This window comes from Balaenoptera borealis (assembly GCF_965194805.1).
Source record: "Balaenoptera borealis genome assembly, chromosome: 9".
NCBI lineage: Eukaryota > Metazoa > Chordata > Mammalia > Artiodactyla > Balaenopteridae > Balaenoptera > Balaenoptera borealis.
Window position 1 is genome coordinate 8,443,166 of NC_138873.1, and position 22,160 is coordinate 8,465,325.

A 22,160-nucleotide genomic window follows, 5' to 3' on the forward strand; every position below is an offset into this window, starting at 1 on the left:
TCTCAACAAGTAAAACAATGTGGCCAGACAACATCAACATCCAAATGATAAAACACACATATATACAAATATGGAGCAGAGATGGAAGGCAGGTTATCTAACATATCACAAAATATCCCATGGATAAGAAAAGAGAGAAAGCCTTGATGCAGCATATTAGCCAATAAAAGCCACTGTTTGGTGGGCCCCATTCATTTCTGCATCCACAGGTAGAAGAGCTGTAAATATCCTCATCGGGCCAGGGCTGCCATCTCAACCACCATATTTGCCTGTGACCAGCACAACAGCTTCCCCAGATGTAGACGAGGACATGCCCCCACGCCAGAACACGGAAGAGCAGTGAGGAGTGAGCAACACGGGCTGCAGTCTGGTCCACCCGGTGCAGAGCGGATCGACCAAAACTGTGCGGCATGTGTGTTAGTTTAGCGATGGGAACCAAATGAAGGTTTGTGAGCACATGTGTGTGTGACAGAAGCACAGCCCTCTTTTGAGATGGTGCTTCAGTGAAGACATGAACCGAATGAGCAAATAGTACCTGTGACGGTTTCATTAAATGGTCCTGGACCCTTAATGGGAAAACCATCAATCTTGATCCATTCACCTCCTAAATTAGGAAAATGTAACTTGATAGTTAGAAAGGAGGACTGTTGGAGTGCCCACATTTCAGTGCATCCCTAAACGCATATTTCAACGGTCTCTTCAACAATCTTCCAAAGGATCTGCTCAGGCCATACGAGTGACTAGGTCCCTAACCTGTATGGACAACACACATTTTTGGTCTTTTATACATAGTTTACTGTAATGAGTACTCTGAAATTTAAGACAAAACGCTAATAGCCTACATCAAAATTACTTTAAAAGAAGGGATAAATCTCTCCTAGTTTTCAATCTTTCGGCTTGCCATACAAGTCTAAAAATTTATTGTTTGGGAACTCTTTAATGATTCTAGATTTGTATTGACCTGATGAAGCAAAGAACCTCCCAATCTAAATCACAAAAATACAGCCTCCAATTCTAGATAAGACTTACCAGGCAGGCTTTCAGCTCTGTAAACTGGACGGCTCACTCCACTGTTGTTTTCTGCAGTAACCAGCACAAAGTACACTACCCCCGGCTCTGAAACATATGGTTTATATCAAGCCACCGTTTCAAATCTCCAAGAATGACAATTTAAGTCACCGTCTTCCTTATACCAGTTATAACCAAATATAAAAATCTGAATTAAGTGACTAGTCTAACTATAGCTTTCTCTCTTTTCTTTAATCAAAATCACTGACATTCATCCCAGGCAACTGAAGCACACCTGACCAAAAGAACACAAAATTTATTTAATACAAAGTATATGACATGTGTAATAAACCTGGATTCATGAACAGTCAACAAGAAAAGCTTTTGCATTTTTTTTTAATGTGAAATCAATGGAGGAAACAGGCATGCACTGTCCACTAGATAACTGGTTTAACCCACAGTGTTAGTAACTACAAAGAATATTTCCCAGTGGAAACTCCAAATGGCAACCTCCAAAAAATAGTGAGAAAATTTCAGTGTAACTCATAAAATTTAGTGCATGGGAAATCTTCATTGCAATAAATAAAGCTACATGGAATTTTCCTCTTTTCATAATAAAATATTTCCCTTACTATGTGTACATGCTGTCTTTGACTATTTCAACAAAAATCTAGAAAAACATTTCCTGGGATCTTGGATATGCTAAGCTTGAAATAATTGGGCTTCACTTTTTGACGTGCATCTACAGGTCAAGGACACACAGCGAAGGCCTCTTTGGCTGAGATCCTGAAGTTGCTGGGACGCAAAAGGAAACCCAGACACTGTGTTACAAATTGAGGGCACCCTGAACTTGCAGCTTCGAAAAGCAAAACTCTAGTAGTGCTGGTTTTCCTCCAAATGAACTATTATCTTATGAAAGGTAAGTGAAGGTGCCAATTCCTGGAAGAGATGAAAGTCTGTGGGCATTTGAGGGCATGAAGCGTTGGAGAGGTAAGAGCTCTGTCAAAGGCAATAACGTTAATTGCATTGCTCAAAGTGAGGAGAGTTCCTTTCACAAAACTTCAGTTCTCAAAGCCAGAGGCCCAGGGGCGCCACACATCTGGGACCCCTGCTACGCTCAAGACTGGTCCGCCTTCTGTCTGACCACGGCAGGGCCTGGTGGCATTGAGGGTTTGGCACGACCTGCCGGACTAACTGGGAAATGCTCTAGGTTCAGACAAAAAGCAAAACCAGGCTTCGCCAGGCACTTTCTCTCTTCGCTCTGAGCTTATTCGTATTTCAAAGAAATTTCATCAACGTGTCTCTGATTCTGTTCAGTTAACTCATCAGAAAGATGCCGGGGAGACACTCTCAGTTTGCAGTGTGTTCTAGGGCTTTCTCTCTGCATGTTTTTCTTCTCTGCAGCAACCCTAACAACCCAAGGGTTGAGCAAGCAAATGTGACGCTGCTCGTGCCTTTGGTGGGATAGAAACTCCAATTAACCTCACGGTAGGACTCTTGTGGGGCCCTAGTGACGTGGAGGAGATTCAGATCTAGTGAAACGTATGTTTTGCTGGAACCATGAAGACGGGAATCTGTCCCTCTTTGTCTCCCCTCCGTGCACTTTCTGCTCTGCTGCCCAGAAAGCTTAATATCACAGTGCAGGAGGCGGAGGAGGAGTCAGTGTACTGGATGGTGACCAGGAAACTAAGAAGCCACGAGCGGGTTCTGATCCACTGAAGGAAGGCAGCAGGACGCTAACGTGGCCGGCGGGGAACCTGGTTCTCACAGGTGCTGACTTCTGTTACTTCCTAGGATCCATCTTAAGGTTGGGCCATGAGATGACTGTAGAATAAACAGGGTTTCAGGCCAGTGGGACCAAAAAAGCAGAAGATAGAGCATCCACTGGAGGCAGCTCAAAGCCTGAGTTCAAAACCACCTACACCTGCGCTTATAAAAGAATATATTTAGGCAAAATGCTAAATCCCCCAAACTTCCAGAATCAAATCTAATGGCGAGAAATGTTATATCTTTGAACCACGTGTGGCAAAGCATGACACATCACACACCCCTACAGGGACATATTACTTGAGTAATCCCTAATTATAAAATGGTTTATCAATTAGAAATCTCAAGATCAAGCTACAGACTCGTCCAGTTGTCAAGTTGCTATGAGATAAAAAAGGGTCGACGTACTTTCCAAAAGCACATCCAGAAACTAAAAATTGTTTCCTACGTCAATTTGGAGAGAGATCCAGGAACGCTGGACTTCAAATGCAGGTTGGGGAAGCCCATGGGCAAGATGAAGGCTGTTGCTTAATAGCCTCTTGACCTTGGCTGTCCATCCCCAAAGAACCACTGGGTACCATTTTTGTCCCACAAATAGTCACCCTGAGAATGGAAGGAGAAGGTAGGTGTACAGTTAGTTCTGACCGGGAACAAGACCAGAGCGTCACTTACCCACATCCTCAATAAGGAAGGAGTGTGTCTCCGCATTCACCTTGATGTTTTTAAGACTTTTCAGTGACTTCCCATAGGCAATGTTGTAATGCTCCACGGGTCTACTGGTAGCATCTTTGGGTGGGTCCCACGTGACTTTCAGGCCCATTTTAGTGGACAGCAGTTTCACATGCCTTGGCTTCAGTGGGTGGTCAGCTATGCAAACAGCGCAACTATCAACTCATGGGAAGGGCAGATTGGGAAAACGAATTTTTTCCAACGTTCTCTGACATGGTTAGCAAAAGAGCAAATGACTTTCAATCTGTCTGACCCTGAAGACTTTAAGTACCGTCACATTTGGACATCGTTACAGTGCGACAGCAAAACAGACATACCAAACCCACAAGCTTTTATGTATTTCAGGGAACTGTGGGTGGTAAATTTAAACCAAAAGAAAGACAAATCAAAATAAACTCTAGGCGTTCTCCAGCTTGATCATGTTGCCTTGCTAGTGCAAGATTAACAAAATAGTAATTTGACATATTCTCCAGAAGCATTCATGTATTAAATAACTTCTTAGGATTTTGCATGGTACAGCTGGACAATCTTTCAAACAACTCTGAGAAGAATAACATAAAACTCTCATGATCAGGAAGAATTTCCATTGTATCCAAAGTGAGATAACAGAATCATTCATTTCCACAAAGAAAACAAACCAAGATCAACACCTTGTACGAGAGGTAACCCGCTGGTTTTATCTGCATGTAGCTAATTTAAATGTTTCCATATTTTGTCCCAGAAGAGGAAGGACAAATTATTAAGAAGCACATGTTTATCTCCAGTTATGAAGTTCCAAAAGAGTGTTCTTGATTTTCAAAAATAACCAAAATGAAACATAACATTTTGTCAAACAAAATATCTCAGCTCATAATGTAACCGATATTGCAATGCAACATAATATAAACAGATGCTAATATTCACGCAACAGTCAATTCTAGGGCAAATCTGGATCTGAAACTGATTATTCAATGATGCAAGGCATTCTCATGGGGGGCAAACTAATCTTAAAAACCCAGAAACATTTAAACTTAGTAACATTAAGAAAAATGAATTTAGACTCTCATAGAAGAAGAAAGGGAAAAAGGAGTGTTTCGTGATAACATATAGATTGGTTAGTATGTGACTGTAACACGAATGAAGATTCTGAACAAAATAAGTATGGCTGATTCTAACGTATATCACTTATTCTTCCCAAAATTACCCTGCTGCCTCAGGAGTAAAGATGATAAAAGTAGAGAACTCCTGGGACCCCCACTAAAGAAGTTCAAGGAATGAAAAAATACAGTCTGAATATAATAATTTTCGAGGCACTAGAGAAAGAATGTCCACTTTGGAGACAAACACACAGTGTCAGAAGATGAGCACGGACCAGACCCCAGAAAGCATTCCTTCCCCATTGTCAGAGGTGAGGGTCCTGTAAACCCGAGATGGGAGAAATCACAGACAAGAAACTTAACACCATCGGGGAAATTTTGAGTTGAGGAGACAATAAAGATAGCACACTAGTGAGTTTCTGGATATTTAAGATTAGCAATCATGGCGACTCTGCCATAATTTTCACTGACCCTTCCTCGCCTACGAGAAACTTTTCAGGATTTACTTTGTCTGAGGACCGGAGCTCCCTCTCCTCAGTTTCCTTTATTTCTCCCAAGGCCTCACTACAAAAACCTCCCCTCCTTCTCTGCCACGTGTTTGACCCTTTCTAGTTGCAATCCCCATTTCCCACAATAGCAGAAATCATTCCCAGGAATCCAATATTTCACCCTGACCAAAATATCGGTGGAAACAAAGCAAGGACTCCAACACCACGAAAGGATGTTCATGGTTAGGTGATTCTCCTAAGGAAGAAAACAAATGAATGAATAAGTGAATAATGCTTTTCTTTACAGTTCAATTCCAAACCTCCCTTCAGACAGATGGTCTGAAATGTGAGACTTGCGAAGCCCTAACACCATCACATTTTCCTCTGGGTGCGAGTGATTCAATCAGTACACAACAGCCTGGGTCTGAAGATGATTTATATTCATTACTGACATCTGAAAAGAGGAACAATCTATAAATATGCTCATTGTTCATTCCTGCTCTGCCTTACATCTGTCCTTGGACACAGCATGGAATAATTTCTAAGTCACATGAGAATCGCAGTCAAATGGTTGCATCAGCCCAGCATAGGGGGACATTCAAAACCTCAAGGAGCTCCAATAAGATGAGGAAAGTAAAGAAGAACAAGAGGCAAATCCCCCTGGGTCGCCAAAACCTAATGCACATCATTGCATTCCGCTTACCCCATCAGTTTCCAAGTGTGTCCATGCATGAGTTTGTTTGTTCTCCTCTTGCCAATGATCAAGTACCATCAGTGTGTCTCAACTCGATAACTGCCTGCATCAGCATTTGTGCACTAAGAAAAAGGCCATATGGTGTAAAACAACTCTAAAGTATAAAAATGGCAGAGGGAAATGGACAGGAAAAGAGGGCTTATTGAGTGCCTACCAGCTGCCACCCTCTGCCCTGAAACTTACACTGCAATAGGTGCTCTTAACACACACAACCTGGGAGGTGTTATTTACTCCCTCCATATGGCAGATGAAGAAAGCAAGGCCTGGAACAGAGAGGTTAGGAGAACTGCCCAGAGTCACACAGCTGTGTGGAACAGGGGTGGAACCAAATGCAAATCCTGCTGTGTCCAACTCCAAAACCAGGCTCTTCCCACAGCTCACAGACCCTCGGACTCTGTCCCTGCTCATAAATGACCAATGACCACACTCATGGAAAATTAATTTAGGAAGCCACTAGTATCCTAAAACCAACTGTGAGGCCTCCAGCTGTGTTTATCATTTGCTCCACCATCTATCCCACCTCCCCACATGGTTTTCGCCTCTGGGGGGTACTCTGCCTTCCCCTACAGTCACCTTGCCTCCTGCTGCCTGTGTTCACCCTCTCCTCTCCCTGGAAGGAATGGAGTAAGTGAACAATATTTGCATTCTTATAACAAAATCTTAGGCCAAAGGAACAACTTTCTAATGGTGACATTTTAGGCCTTGGAGAGTTACCTAATAAAGGTCGTTTTTGAACACGAAGACCTTTGGGGACCCTGAAATCATCCCTTAGAGGCAGCCTTAGGGTCAATCTGCTTGTAAAATCAGTCCTGAATTTAAGATTCTCCAAAGGCTTTAGACCAATGTACCATCCCCCCACCCAACTCCCCAACACACACAAATTGGGCCAAGTAGACAAAATACTACAGTGACTTAATTAAGCGACATTTTCATTCCCTGGATTCTCATCAACTTTGATATTTAAACTTGATTTCATTGTTGATGCTGCCTAGTCAACATCACCCATGCCTCAGAAAGGCCTGGACGAAAAGAAGAACAGGAGGGCTAAGTGAAAGGGAATCTGTGGTCATTCCAGGCCTACCCCTCACCCCCCACGTGCCTGAGCTCTGAGAGTATTCATCAAACCAGCCTCTATCTAAGGAAGAACCGTTCTAGGCAGGTACAGATCAATGTGCATGAACTTGGATTACTTGACAGAAGACTTATTCTTGGGGCTAGAAACATGGCAATTTGTTCTATTCCTGATCATCGTTTTGTAGGTCTCATGACTTCATTCCTTAAATGTGAAGTAGAGACATAAGGAGTGTGAAATTGGTTTCAGGGTCTGCAGGCTGCATTCTGGGTTCCAGATCAGCATTCTGGTAGCATAAAGTTGATACATGACATACACTGGCTCCTTATTTATTTTTAAGTGTTCTTAGAAACTTAGAACAGACCCTCCTGTCTGCTAGATAAATGAAGCACAGAACCCTCTTGTAATAGTTTTCAGTATTCTCATCTGATGAAGATGATACAGGGGTATACTCTTTAAAGCCATGTATGCCCTGAACAGCTTCTCCAAAGAGAAGAAGGACACACCCAAAGTTAATAGAACAGGAATCACATGACTCAATACAGGGGATGTTGGGGGAGGGCACCTCACAGAGTGTGTGTGACAGGTTAGGGCTGTGACAAGCTGTTTTTTCATCTCCACAGAAGGCAAAATGAGGACGTGAGCTCAAGCTGCACCCTAAGGGATTTCAGAGGAAACAAAAAGAATTTCCTGTCCGTGTCCTTCCCCATCACCCCCCATTCGAGGCTGTCTTTGATGGAGACAGATGGTAAGGTGCTCGAGACAGAAGCAGCAGCCAGCAGAGTCTGCTATGACTTGAGCAATTTCATACCACGACAGAGTCATCCCACAGTTCATACCAGTAAACCTCATCCAGATTCAAGAATGTTTTACCAGGTACTGAGTGGCAAAATGGTATTTTGATGATATTTCAGAGACCTGGTAATTGCCAAGCTAGACATCTCCGTGCCATGGCTCCCATGAGACCTCTATTGGTCCGTTTGAGAAGGAAAAATAAGGGACAGTCAGCACCCAGAGTTCTTACTTTGGTCTAAGCTCCAAACTCCAGGTCTCATTCAAGAGGGCCCTAGCAGGCCAATTTGGTTGAAGGGTCCAAGTATGGCTCCACATCTGTTCAAGGATGGATTTCAAGATTCCAAGGGCGCTGCAATGTCAGTCCTCAGAGAGTCCGCAGAGTGGCCTCAAGGGATTCTCCAGGGCTGACGGAAGTCCTCGGGAAGGCTGGGTCCAGAGCTAGGTCCCACGGCCGGCCTGGTCTGCCCAACATCTACAGGGCTCATTTATCATTAGAGAACAGGGCACAATCCCTCACCTGTCCCTTCCCCACCTCCCCACTCTGGCACCTCTCTGGGCATCGGATACTGACCACACACTCAGAACTCACTTAAATGGCTAATGGATTGAAGAGAAAGACGTTAGGATGGTTTAGACTAATGAGGTCAACCGAGGGTCCCCAACCCAAACACCTCCAAGGACCAGGAAGATGAAGCAAATAAGCGAAGACATATTAAGGAATGTACACTCTGACCAAAGGCACAATTTACTTTCTGGCACCTGTTGACCAAAAGGAATTCAGGATCCAGATTGTCCAATATTCTGGAGATTTTTTTCTAAGAAGCTAGAAATCCTGATTTTTGTGTGAAGTCTCCCAATTTTATACTAATTCACTTAAGTTTTAAGAAACACTATATGAAGAAACACACACACACACACACACACACCAGCTGGCCAGACTCAGTCCACTGGCAGCCAGCTGGTGACCTCTACCTTAACTCCAGAAGAAACCATGTAGTTGCTGATCCTGACAACTTCCCAATGTCCTGTGTGAATGCTGACACTCCCGTGGGAGTCTGGGTCCATCAGTAAGAGCGCCAGGTCAAGGTGCATGCTAAAGTCTGGAGAAGAACCAGCACTAACCCAGCCCCTGAAGGCTTGAGGTACAGATCTGTTCAAGGACTCATTTCCCACCTCCAGAATTCCCTCTCTCTCCCAAGAGACCCAAAAGCTGTGAAAAAAAACTTGCCTAGGCTCCAAGGAAGTAAGGAGGACCCATCTCAGGATGCGTCTAGGGAGGGGAGTGTGAGGTGCTACCTAGGCTTCAACTACTCATACAGTCAATGACTTCCACATGCCCAGCTCTGCCCTAACCATCCCAGACGGAGAGTTCCTACTGCCTATTTGATAGGCCCACGTGAGTTCCAAACTGAGCGTGTTGAAAATGAAACTCTTGGTTCAGACTCACCACCCATCCTTAAGGGTACACACCTATCCGCAACAGCCGAAAATAAATACGTTCCTAGAAAGGGAGCTCTGTCAAGGGCTACTTCTCAGATTAAGAGAAGGAAAGTTCAGAATCCATTCATACAATGAATCAAGGATAAAAGTGATCCAAAAAAATGACACAATCCATGGGGAAATCCTGCTTAAGACTGTGATTCAGAATAGTAACTGGATCTTTCTGGATCCAAAGTGTTGTGTTTGTTAGTTTGTTTTGTTTTGTTCTACTTTTAAAAAATATCCTCCAGTTACTTCATTACATTCTCCAGACAGGCAAAAAGAGGAGGGAAGGGAGATGGATGGCAGACGTGAGGGAGAAGTTGTGAGACCACTATTAACCCGCCTGTGTGCTTCCTCTGTACCTACTCCATCACAGCTTTCCAAGTTGACTGACTTTAGTCAAATCCGCTACACCAAAGCGTTGGCACACAGAGTTCAACGAATATCAGAGGAATGAATGAATACTTTGAGCTGGATTTACGGTCAACCTACCATCTAGAAACAGAACAGTAGCTGACAAACAAGCTCAAATCCTTTCATTCCTGTGACTGCACTGGACAGAGCAACCCCTCACAGAATCATCTAGACAAGGAGGCTACCCCCCAGCTGAGGTAGGAAAATCCACCGGTAACATGGTAATTGGTAGAACCCAATATTTTCTGAGACAATAACTGACGCAGTCATTACAAGAAAAATAAATATTTCTTCTTCGAGTTTTCTACTGCATACTTACTGAGGGAAATGACTCAAACGATAGTTTGATTTGACTTGAAAATTAAATATGAAAAAGAGATTTGTATCTCAAAACTCACGGTCATATTGAACTACACAATTTATAGACTGACGTTAGATAGCAACAATGGACAACAATGAAAAAGGGTCTGTACGTTTCTCCTGAGCTGATAAATAACAAATCACATACAATTTTATCTCACCTGACTAAACGTGTGAAGGACCTTTTCTGTGATTTGAAGGGTAGGGGACAAAAGTGGTCCTTATGAACATTTGAGCTCAACCAATTTGAGAAAGTAGATAAAGGAGTCAGAAATCAAACTATCAGGTTTATTACTGAGGAGGTTGCACTGGAGAAGGTGGGTCTAATGTGTGACCTCCATCATGCCTCCTGTGCCCCCTCCCGTCCCCCCTCCCGCCTCCAATTCTGGGTGGACACAGCTGAGCCTGCAGAGCAGACCAGCTCAGGACCACTGCCTCACAGGTTGGGTGAGAGCAACAGGCCTGGGCCTCCCCCCAGCGCTCCCCATGGGTAGGCAGGATTGGAGCCGAATGCAGCCTTCCTACAGCAAAGCAGGCTCCAAGAGGACACCTGTGTGCCTGTCTCTTCTAATTCGTGAGTGCCACCGAGTAGAGAAAGTAGACCAGTGGAGACTGGGCTCTCACCACTCACCCCTCCAATCAGCACACCTCAAGGAGGGAAGGGAGCACAGGATGAGGACAGAGGCCAAAGCAAACATCAAGGGAGGACAATGGAAGTCCCGGAGCATCCCCGGAAGCTTGCTCCCTCACCCCACTGGGCATGACCTCAACCTGAGGTCAAGTGTGACTGCCTCTTCAGAGCGAGGGTCAGGACCACTTGCCCCCCCTTCAGAGCCTCCCCCAGTACTAATCGTAGGTGGGGACTGCCCCCCCCGGGTCCCCAAAAAGCTCTGAAATGAGGAAGGCTCATTCTTTAACCAAGTCCAAAGCCAAGTTGACCTCTAGCCTGAAAAATCCACTTCTGGCCTTTCCTATTTCAATCCCAAATTTTGCCCACCTCATGGTGTCCAAAATAGCCCACGGGATTTCAGCAACGAGATGAAATGACAGAATAAAGATACTCTGAAAATATAATACTAGCAACATAAAAAAGTCCCCGTTTCAATTTGTCTCTCCTATTACAAAAGTCCCAGGGACAAGGTAAAGTCCAAGAGTGAAGGCTTCTCAGCCTCACAGCTTAAATAAAATAGAAAGATTTGAAGTCCAGATTGCTTTATTCCCTTACTTCTTATCCTGTTTAGCCTCAGCCAGAAGAGATTCATTCAAATGCCCAGAGGGGGTCAGGGTTCTCTCAGCACTGCAATCTCTGCCATCTTTCACTGGAATTGGTGTCGATTCTTCAGGATTCCCTGGACTAAAATTAATTGAATCCAAAGTCTCTCAGCTCCCTACATTCCTAAAGAGTCCTAATAAGACCCTAAAATCTCTGCAAGGCAGGGAACCAAAAATGTGCTGTGTGAAGGACACATATCATTTTTCTCTACCCAGTGAAGCCTCCCCCAATTCTCTGGTAACAGACCTCTGGTCCTGTGACCCAGCCAGCCCCCAAAACTTCACAGGAATTGTTCTCATTGGAGCTGGACCCTGAGCACTGCCTTTGCTTTCGGTTGGAATTGTGGGCGACCAGTTCTTGCTGTCACATGGCGAAGAGACCAGAGATGGAGAGAAAGAGTCTGGGCATCCCTAAGATCAGCTCAAGCCCTGCCCTTCCCAATGTACGGTTCCACAAGCCATGAATTCTGGAATTTAAATTAGTTCAAGTTGGGTTTTCGCCACTTGCAGTCAGAACCTAATGGATTAAGAGCCTATTAATCAAAATCTTCTATGGAAGTCAAAAATAACTTTTCTGAAGCTACTCCAGCAGCCAGTACATTTGGTCACAAAAGGCTGCCAGTGCAGACACACCCAAAGAAATTAAGGCAAATACCAGCCAGGGATGGCTGCCATTCTTAGCTGAGGGCGCCCTGTAGCCCACCCAGTCTGGCAGTGGAGGCCAAGGAGCAGGAGAGGACAACCTTGGTTAAGGAGAAAACCCCCAAAGGAATGTTAAAAGCTTTGGAAATAAACTGGTCCCTTAAAACCCAAAAATGCTAAAATTATTTCTTAAGTATACCAAGGATTGCTCTTTAATGCAAAAAAGACTTCATGTTTGTATAAGTCTCTCTACTGCTTCTTTGTCTGAAATTCAAGTTTGACTTTCCACTGAAAACCGCCAAATACTTCCCAGACTCTGAAATGAAGAAAACACAGATCTCAGTGTAACCACAAATGTTTGACCAAAAATCCAATCGATACGCCAAAAAAGGTTAGGACGTACTGAAATTGCAGTGTAGCTTGGGGGAGGAAGCAATGTGATCTACAAATCTGACTATGATTCCGAGGAAAGCTGGAAAAATTCAACAATTATCCATAAGATACCAGACAGCACAGGACTCTCCAGAAATGCAGAAACAACCAGATGGTTGGCAACATGTGGGCAAAACACTGAAATGACTGCTTTTTAACTAATTTTTCAAATGGATGTTGGAATTCTATTTGCCAAAGAGTTATGACCCTTCCCTTCAAAAAAAAGGGGAGGGGGGAAGTGCGTGGTGTTTTGCAACTGTGCGAAGTAAAACTGATACTAGTAACATTTACAGGTGGCTGATTGAGTTTTCCACCTGGAAATCTGGGGTTGGGTAGACAGAGTCAGAGCATGAAAATAATGGCCTGGCTCCTCTTCTGACACTTCACGCTAGGCATGGGGTTCAACCAAAGTGTTCCCCACGGCTGGCATGGTTCTTTAGGTATAACTGCATAAAAAATGAAACCAAACTCTAGGTCTTTGGGGTCTTTAAACGTAAAAAACACTCCAGGGAGCTGAAAGAGCTTTGCAGACAGAACCTCTGACCCCACCACGGGGATCCACACAGTGCCGGCCTCACGCAGAGAGAAACACCAAGGCAAGCAGATGTTCCGGGTCCCTCGGGAGATCAAGGGTAGCCAGGGCTCTCCGGACTTTAACCCTGGTTCACATCCCTCAAAACCCAGTCAATTTCTCCAGGTTAATGGTGACTTACTGGATTCTACACTCTACCCCATGCCCCCAAATATGGCAAATATGTCCTGTCGTATTCACCTGGTAAGGGTGTATGTGAGTAGAGAAGCTAGAAGATTCCAAATGGCCCGGGCAGCTCTTGTGTGTGGCTGGAGCATCAGTCCGGGTTTCCTAATGACCAGAGGGGCCAGCCGGGCCCTGGGTACAACTGCACTCCTGCGCACCTCACCAGCAGCCTCTGCTAAACCTGAATTCCCTGCAAGGTTCCCGGCCCCTCGGGCATTGTCCAGTATTTTGATAACAACAGAGCATCATTTTATTCAGACGAAAAGACCAAATTCATATGCATATCTGCCACTGTGCTTATAAGGGCGCTGGATGGTCACTGAATACAATTGTGAATCACATTTTTTCTCCATCAGCTCAAAGAAGCCAAATGGTAAAGCCATCCAAATCTCAGAATTCGAGCCGCTGGCTAGTCTTTAAGTAGAGTTTGTCTGAGTCCATTTCCATCCTCTCTCGCTGGCAGCACCACTGCACCCACATCCAGCTCTGCGCAAGCACCCTCCCCCTTGCGCCAGCTTCAGGCAGCCTCGTGTCATGGGCTGAGCTGATCCCCACACTTGGCTTCGGGAAACTACTCCCCTTGGGGGCTGCACACAAGCTGGTCAAGCCTGAGGCCACCAGGCACCCCTGTGGGCACATGGAGACTTCCCAAGGGAAGAGCCCAATGCCACATGGGCAGCGCTTTCTCCTTTGTCCCCTTCTCCACAGGAGATGGCCCCCAGCTTCCCACCCAAGGCCACTTGCACCCTCAACACAGCCACAGTCCCTTGATGCTGGTAAACAACGCTGTCATTCCAACACTCTCACGTCACCTCAAGGGTTAACAGCTCCCGATGGACAAAGTTTGCTTAGAATGTTCTAGATTCTAGGCTGTGTGTTTGTATTTGGGGGGATACTGGGGTGAAGAGTGGAAGCCAGAATACTTGCTAATATAGTTTAACCTCATTTTATTCCCCTTCATTATCTTCTTTCTTTCTTCTCTCCTGACCCCCAGCACCTTGGGAAAGATCTACAAAGCAGAAAAACACACAAATGGACCAAAAAATGAAGCAGCAAAGAATTCTGTTTCAAAACAAACAGCAAGTGGCAAAGCCAAAATCAAATTCTCAAGTCCAAAGGATACTCTTAAAATGAATCTGCCTTTTCCCTCAGGATGTTTTCTGAGACGTTTTAAGTTGAATTTTTATTAGTCCCATTCAAGCCAAGTTTCCCAACTAATTAAGAACAGTTTAGCAGTTCGCACTGAATTCAGAAACTGCTGTATAGACACTGTGGGTTGGGTACCCAAGAGCCATGCCCAGCTTCTTCTTCCTCCCGTGCCTTCTTCTATAGTAGAGGCTGAGATACTGAATATTCATAACGCTTCAGCTACTGAATATTCATAACGCTTCAGCTTCCCCTATAGCTAAGGGTAGTCATGTGGTCAATTCTAGCCAATGACATATGAGAAAGTTACTGCTGCCACCTCCAGGAAAGCATTATCAAAGGGTCAGGATCTGCTGTCCTATGCTTTTGCCTTTTGTATCTTCCTCCATTTCCCCCTCCCCGGGATGTCAATGTGATACCTGGAGATGCAGCAGCCATCTTGGAACATCAATCAAGTAACAAGTCTGAGAATGATGACCTGGCCTGGGGTGGCAGAGTGGAAATACAAAAAGATCCTGGGTCCCTGAGAACCTCTCTGCTCCCGAGTTTATTGGTGAGTAAGATAAACAATTCCCTAACCTGTTGAGCCACTGCTCACCAGATAGCGTGTTATCAGCAGCCCAATCCATTGCTACCTGATATCATCATTTCTGGATCCATAAAAACAAATCACTTTTTCTCTTGATTTCTAAATAAGAACTGCTTTAACTTTAATTTCTTTCTGTTTGTTGTTTTTAAGGGATCCACTCCAGGAATTTAATTTTTTTTTTTTGATTTTATACATTTATGTGTCTTTTTTTTCACACACACTGAGGAATTTAATTTTGACAATGTCAATGATTTATTTGTCAGTATGCCATGGACTTGAGTAAGTACTTCTACCCAGATCATGATGCAGCCAGAAAGGGTGAACTTAACCAGCAGAGCTGGCAGAATTTGAACATTAGGAGTTAAGGTTTTAAAGCCCTTGGCCATTTTATTCAGGAACCAATGTAAGCAAAAGCTACTATTCCAGAGACAAAAACAAGAATTTTTCCCCATCTAAACCACCAGCTTTCCAGAATGGTTTAGGGAAATGTAATTGGAGAAATTCCATAGACATATTTATCTATGACAATAAGAAAACAAGGGACCCTAAAAAGAAAATGCCTAGATACGAGAAGGGAATATAGGACTCCTTCCTGCTGTTGACTGGCATCAGAGACCCTACAAGAAACCAGTACTTTCCAGGCTTTTGTGGGATCTTTTGCACATTCTTCAAATTCAATTCGCAGCTGAGAAATAGCTGGTGCAGCTTAAACTCAGCCTACTACAAACTGCTTGACATGCCAGCCAAAAAAAACTCCCTGAAAATTCATTCCTTGTCCCAAAATGTGAAAGTCATTGTCTGACTATGTTAAACACTTGGGCATTACTGTCGCTATAATCAACGCTCATCTTACTCAGAAAGCTCCCTGAAAAAATACCCTTAGAAGAGAGGCCAAGCAAATGTTGTGGAGAGGAAGGTATGAAACAGAGTAAATGAGGCAGACGTGACCGGAAGCCAACCCCACATGGACCCAGTGACAACCCAGATTGCTAAGGATAATCACTTTCTGAAATACGTTTTCATATTTAAAATTTTAAAATATTTCAGATAATCACTTACTGGTTACGAATGGGCAGAGGCAAATCATCTATCGATGAAGATGAAAAAATGCACAACACACCCAAGGAGCAAAAAGTTTTAAGTTTTGCAATGGGACCATTTGTGAAAAGGAAAAAATAGAGAAGTAAAAGAGGAGGAAGGAAATGAACAATTGCTGTGTACCTACTCAGTGCCAGCCATTTCATTTACTTCTGTAACAGATATTCACTGAGCACCTACTACGTGTCAGATTCTGGGCTACGCACTGGGGGTCCAGAGGTGGCTAAAGCGTTCACGTGATCATAACCTCTAGCTCTTGAATCTCCATAACAACCCAGTGAACTGCACTTTGGTATGCTCATTTTTATTCCATATTTTGTTTTTATTAAAGCATAGTTGATTTACAATGTTGTGTTCATTTCTGCTGTACAGCAAAGTGACTCAGTTATACATGTATATACATTCCTATTTTATATATTCCTTTCCATTATGGTTTATCATGGGATATTGAACATAGTTCCCTGTGCTCTACAGTAGGACCTTGTTGTTTATCCATTCTATATATAAAAGTTCACATCTGCTCACCCAAACAGTATCCTCATTTGCATAAATGAGGAAACTGAGTCTTCGAGAGTCGAGTGACTCGCCAGGGGCACACAGCTAGTAAGTGATAGTGGTCACTATCTGAAATCATAGACCATGCTCTTCCTACTATACCTGGTTGCCTCTCAGCTGTCATTATAACTACAAGGAATCAATGTAGGCCTGGAGAGAAATCAGAACCAAAGGTGTAAAACTGAAAGTCATTAGTGGAAGCTGAATTCACTGGGACACATGAGCTCACTGCACTGAACGAGCTCTTGTGTCAGGAAGATGTCGTGTTGCCAAATCCTCCTTCTCGGTCCTTCACTTGCGCTGCTTCCAGCAACAGCTGAATCATGTTCCTCGTGGAAGTACCTCTCCTGTCCTCCCTGACCCACAGTCTCCCGCCTTCCAGGACACCATACTCCCTGGTTTCTCTTCCCCATCACTTGTCTCCTTCGGCAGCTCCTCCCTCTTTGCCAGAACTCAAAACGTTCAAGTGCTTCCAAGCCCCGCTCTGGACCCCCCTCTTCTCTGCGTACCCTTCCTGGGCCTTCTCTAAGTTAGCACATCCAGTCCCAGGACTGCAAACACCATCCATGTGCTGATGGCTCCCGAATTCATAACTCTAGCTCTGGCTTTTCCTCTGAGCACCAGCGCATCCAACTGTCCACTTAGCACCTCCAATGAAACCCAAAGAACACTGGTGTCTACAGGATGACTGGGACCAAAATGTTTTAAATCTGAAACATTAGTGATAAAGAGGAGAACCAGGATTCAAGTTGCATCATGGAAGACAGGAGTGGAGAGATTTTCAGGAAGAAGGGAATGTCCGTCAGTGTCAAGTCAAGTAAAGGCTCAGAAGAGCTCATTTTTTCTCCGCTTGTTATTAGGACATGCCCACTCCCATTCAAAGCCCCCCAACCAAGCAAATATGCCACCCATGTTTCATGCTGCAAATATCAAACTTAATTCGTTCCTTTTCTATAGCTACCCTCCAAGCATTCTTGTGAGAATAAAATGTGAAAGAAAATCATAAAGCACTCAATAAATGTGAGATACAACAGTAGGAAGAAGAGCCACAGAAGGACCAATGTCACCAATTACAACCCAATAGAAAACGACCCGGCAGGATTCCCAGTACCTGGGCTTTTGGCCAGCGCTCCCTCCTCACACAGCAGGAGAGGGCTTTGGGTCCTCATTTCCCTCAATCTCAGGAAATACGCTTACATAATATACTTATTAGAATTTTTAAATCCTGAGAGTTGAAAGTTGGGTAATCTGATCCAGTCTCCCCTCTTCAATCAGCCTATCAACTGTGTGTCTAAAATGGTCTTCAATGTTTTCCATGACTAGATGGTTCTACCCAAATTCCAATAGGTTTCCCCCACCTTCAAGGGTAAACATCTATGAATGTGTTACTCAATTGGGTGAGGCAGGGTTATTAAGCAAGGCACTGCCCAGGGATACAAGTGAGGTAATCACAGATATATAAGAAAGGCAAAGGTCTTCAGTCTCCTGAGGGAAGCACTATATTGGCATCCAAAAGGAAGAGCAAGGGCATCCGGCATTAAATATCAGCTGAGTGCTACTAACAATAAACTTTATCAGGGCTCAGAAGGTCCTCTTCAGGCTAGGATGATCAGAGAACAAAGTATGGCATCAAGGACAGCCTTTGCTAGAGGTTTCTCCCATGAGTGGCGCACTGCTTTCCACAACTTGGATTCTAATAAGACATTTAATCTCTTTAAGACTCTAACCCAGCCTACCCTTTAACCCTCAGAATGTTCCTGAATTGCTCCCTGCAAGGAAAGCTCATTACAACTTCAGGGCATCATCAGACCCTATGGAACTCATCCCAGACACCCCTCATGTTCTACAAGAGACACACAATCTACTCAGACAGTAGCCTGTGCCTCATCTCCCAGACCTCTCTCTCCCTGGGTGTTACAGTCAAAATGTCATCACGACAACTGTAGAATAAGATCAGCCCAGGTCTCAGGAAAGTCAAGGAGCTTAGTATTCTCTGCCCCTCTTTTCTCTTCCCTTTGACTATGGTTTGCTTGGATATCTGTAGGTATGTATGTGGGTTCTGAGAGTTATTCAACGTAAGAAGATGCTTCAATCCTCCCAGTCTATCAGAAAATAATAGAAAGAAATTGTTGGGTAGGGTAGAAAATAGTATTATAAACAGCAGAGCCAGGGAGGTATTACAGCAGAAAGAGAACATGGTGGCTTTCCATAACACAAAGAATGTCAGGGAGTCAGACACTCTGGGAGAGCAAGTCTGCCACATCACACCACCTAGAAGACACCACTAGAGAATACAACCTAGATAAAAGAAAGACAGCAACACATCTCAACTTTTACTAAATAGGAGAAAAACGTAGATTGTGTCAACTTCAAAGTGCACCCGCCAGGCCAAGTCCTAGGACACATCTGGTGATTTCTCTTGCTGATCTTACGATTCTACGTGCATCAGTGTAAAAACATTCAGAACTTAACACTCTATCTGGCAGGTGGAAGTTGATTAGAAAGTACTAGATGATCCTGTATTGCTACACTGATCACATCTGATGCCATTATTTATTGTTGCATCAACCCCAACTTCTTTATTAAGTCTTTGTAGCCTGTGCCTTAGAGCCTAACAGAGTTACTTGCCCATAGAAGACCTGATTTAACTATTTAATTACTTACTTTATGAACGAAGGCTTTAGCCAGGCTGGATCTATGAATTAGGCTCACTGAATGTGCGTAGGTGTTTGGAGCTCTGGGTTGACAGTTCAGCACACAATGCAACACAGTGACTCATATCTGCCCACTTCTCAACTACGGCCCAGTGCTGGAAGTTGTGTGAATTCTTTCACCTACTGAAAAGGAACTGTGTTGGTATGAAGGCATACCATATGCTGTGGGTTGAATTGCGTCCTCCAGAAAGGTATGTTGAGCCCTAATGCCCAGTACCTGTGAACAGGATTTAGAAACAGGGTTTTTGCAGATGTAATCAGATTAGGATGAGATCATGCTTGATGAGGGTTGGCCTTAATCCAGTATGACCAATATCCTTATAAGATGACACACAGGGAGAATGCCAAGTGACAACGGAGACAGAGATTGGAGTGACACATCTACAAACCAAGAAACACCAATGATTCTGGAAACCACCAGAAGCTAAGAAAGGAAGGATTCTTCCCTAGAGCCTTCAGAAAGAGTATGACCTTGCCCTGCAGATTTCAGATTTCTAGCCTCCAGAACTACGAGAGAATAAATTTCTGTTGTTTAAAGGGCCACCCAGTTTGTGGCCCTTTGTTACGGCAGCCCTAGGAAACAAGAATACCATGTAAATAAAATTCTTCACTCCCGCTGCAGACAGGACTTCCAACACAAGCCAACACTCCTCAAAATTCATGTGCTGACTCCACAGGTTAGAGTGAGAGGCAAGCAGGGGCCTGCCCCACACCCACCAACTGCACATATCCTGCTGGCCTCAGGTCAACGTACATAAAGAGACTGAATGTATATCATATGTAATTAATACCAAACAAAGCATATCCCATCATTCAGTGAATATCTACTAAGTACCCACTATTTTCAGGCAGCGTTCCAGGCAATGGGGAAAATTCAGTGAACAAAACTGACAAAATGGAGCTTCCGTTCCAGAGGAGAAAGACAGGCAATTACCACCACACACGTGAAATACGCACACTCTCAGGTAGTGATAGAGGTTGAGGAGAAAAATAAAACTGGGATAAGAAGTGCTGTGGGGTAAGGGTAAGATTATACTGTTAAATGGTGGGGAGTGGTCAGGTGAGGCCTCACGAGAAGATGATACCGCATAAAGAACCTGAAGACGGTGAGGGATATCCCATACATGTTTATGGAAAGTTGTTCAGGCCAAGGGAACAGCAAGTGCAAAGGCACTGGGGCTGGAAGGTGCCTAGCACATTAGGGAAGCAGCAAGGAGGCCCAGGGGCTGAAGCTGATAGTGAGGGAAGGCCTGGTGAGGAAGATGATCATATGTAGCCTTGAAAACTTGCTAGGACTTCGGTTTTTATCTGAGAGAGGTAGAAGGCTCTGTGACTTCATGCATCATGAGAATCACTGTGATGCTGTTTTAAAAGCAGAGTGTGGGGGAAGAGGGCAGGAGCAGGGGGACCAGTGAGAAGGTTATCGCAATAATCCAGGTAAGCTGGCTTGGACCAGGGTGGGCGTAGTACTTCCCTGCCATGCCAAATTACTCACCATAATGTCTCAGTACACACAAAATACTTGCAAACTAACTGTAGTGATCTCAAGCAGAATGGGCAAAAATATATACTTTTTAAAAATAGGCTTTTACCAATCTCAAAAGGTTATATATACAATTCCATTGATATGACATGACATTTTTTTTTTTTTTTGGCCCTAGTTCCCTGACCAGGGATTGGAGCCCTCTTGCCCCCTGCAGTGGAAGCTCAGAATCTTAACCACTGGACCACCAGGGAAGTCCCTGATATGACATTCTTGAAATGACAAAATTACAAAGATGGAGCACAGATTAGTGGTTGCCAAGGAGGAGGGGAAGAAGGGAGGTGGGCATGGCTATAAAAGAAAAGCAGGAGGGGTCCTTCTGATGGAATGTTCTGTATGTTGACTGTGGTGCTTGCACAATCTACACGTGTGCTGAAATTACACAGAAACACACGCACAAAAGCACATGAAACTGGTGAGCTCTGAATAGAGTTGATGACTTGCACCAGTGTCATCTCCCCGACCAGGGCAGCGCACTGCCCTCATGCAAGATGTGCCCTTCGGGAGAAACTGGGTGACTCAAGGGAATCTACAACTCTCTGAAAATAAAAACTTTTAAAAACCATTAAAAAAAATGACCTTTTACACACATAACGTCGTCCGAAGTCCTGACCCTTCTGGCTGGGGAAATGCTCCTGTAAAGCTGTCTTTACACTGACCTACAACAAGTACAATAAGTCCCCCTGGCCTCCGTGTGACAGGCTCACCCACGCTCTCTACTTTCTAGGTGGAAGCATCAGTGTGACGACCACACAGCTGGGCCATCGCTAGTCCAGAGAGCCTGAGCCTTCGCTGTAGAGGATTTTGTTTTATAAAACACTATGAGGATGAGGTGGTGCTGCCCCCGTGAGATCGTGCCGGCAGCTTTCCCCTCTGTCGACCCAAAGTACCCGTCGGTGTCAACAGGTCTTCAGATCCCAGCCAGCAGGGCCCGCCTGGCCGGGGCCGCCCTCACCTGGCCTGGCCTGGCTCGGGGGGCTCCTCTGAGCTCCCAGGAGGCCACGCGTGACCAAGCAGGTCTCCCGCCTCTTTGGCCCTGCCCCGCGCTGGGTGGTCCAGCTGCGGGTGACTGTCAGTGGGACTGCATCTGCAGACACATGTGGCGTCGTCTCAGATTGGGAGCCGTGGCTGCACACCTGCTCGGATTGTTGACTACGATGCTAAGCGGTTCCGGCCACAGCACGAGGGAGCAGGGACCCACCGTCCACCCTTCTCGCAAGAGCAACACAGGGGCATCCCCAATCCGTGACTGCTGGCTCTGGCCAGCCATCTGCCTGCGACGAAACAATACAGCTGCCCTGGACCTTCCAGTCCTAACACGCATCACACTGTCTGTCCCCTCCCCTCCCCTCCCCTCCCCTCCCCTCCCCTCCCATCCCCTCCCCTCCCCTCCCCATGCCTGTGCTGTCACAGACGGACTGCGTTTACTGGACTTGGCGTTCCTGTGCTTGCTGAATGAATGGACAC

The 22,160-nt window shown here is 44.8% G+C and overlaps 1 protein-coding gene across 3 annotated transcripts in view; it reads right to left on the minus strand.

Moving 5' to 3' along the window:
- The window catches only part of FNDC1 (fibronectin type III domain containing 1), a 101,247-nt gene that overhangs the window by 71,472 nt on the left and 7,615 nt on the right, over positions 1-22,160 (minus strand). The window contains exons 2-4 of one of the 3 annotated variants that reach the window (XM_082404501.1): positions 3,448-3,642; positions 1,030-1,116; positions 536-604 (exon numbers count right to left, since the gene is read on the minus strand). The exons of 1 other annotated variant lie outside the window; for it this stretch is intronic. In XM_082404501.1, the coding sequence (XP_082260627.1) occupies positions 536-604; positions 1,030-1,116; positions 3,448-3,642 (351 nt within the window). Of the gene's footprint in view, positions 1-535; positions 605-1,029; positions 1,117-3,447; positions 21,554-22,160 lie in introns of those variants that run through there. One more of the 3 variants, XM_082404499.1, reaches the window with a different exon arrangement.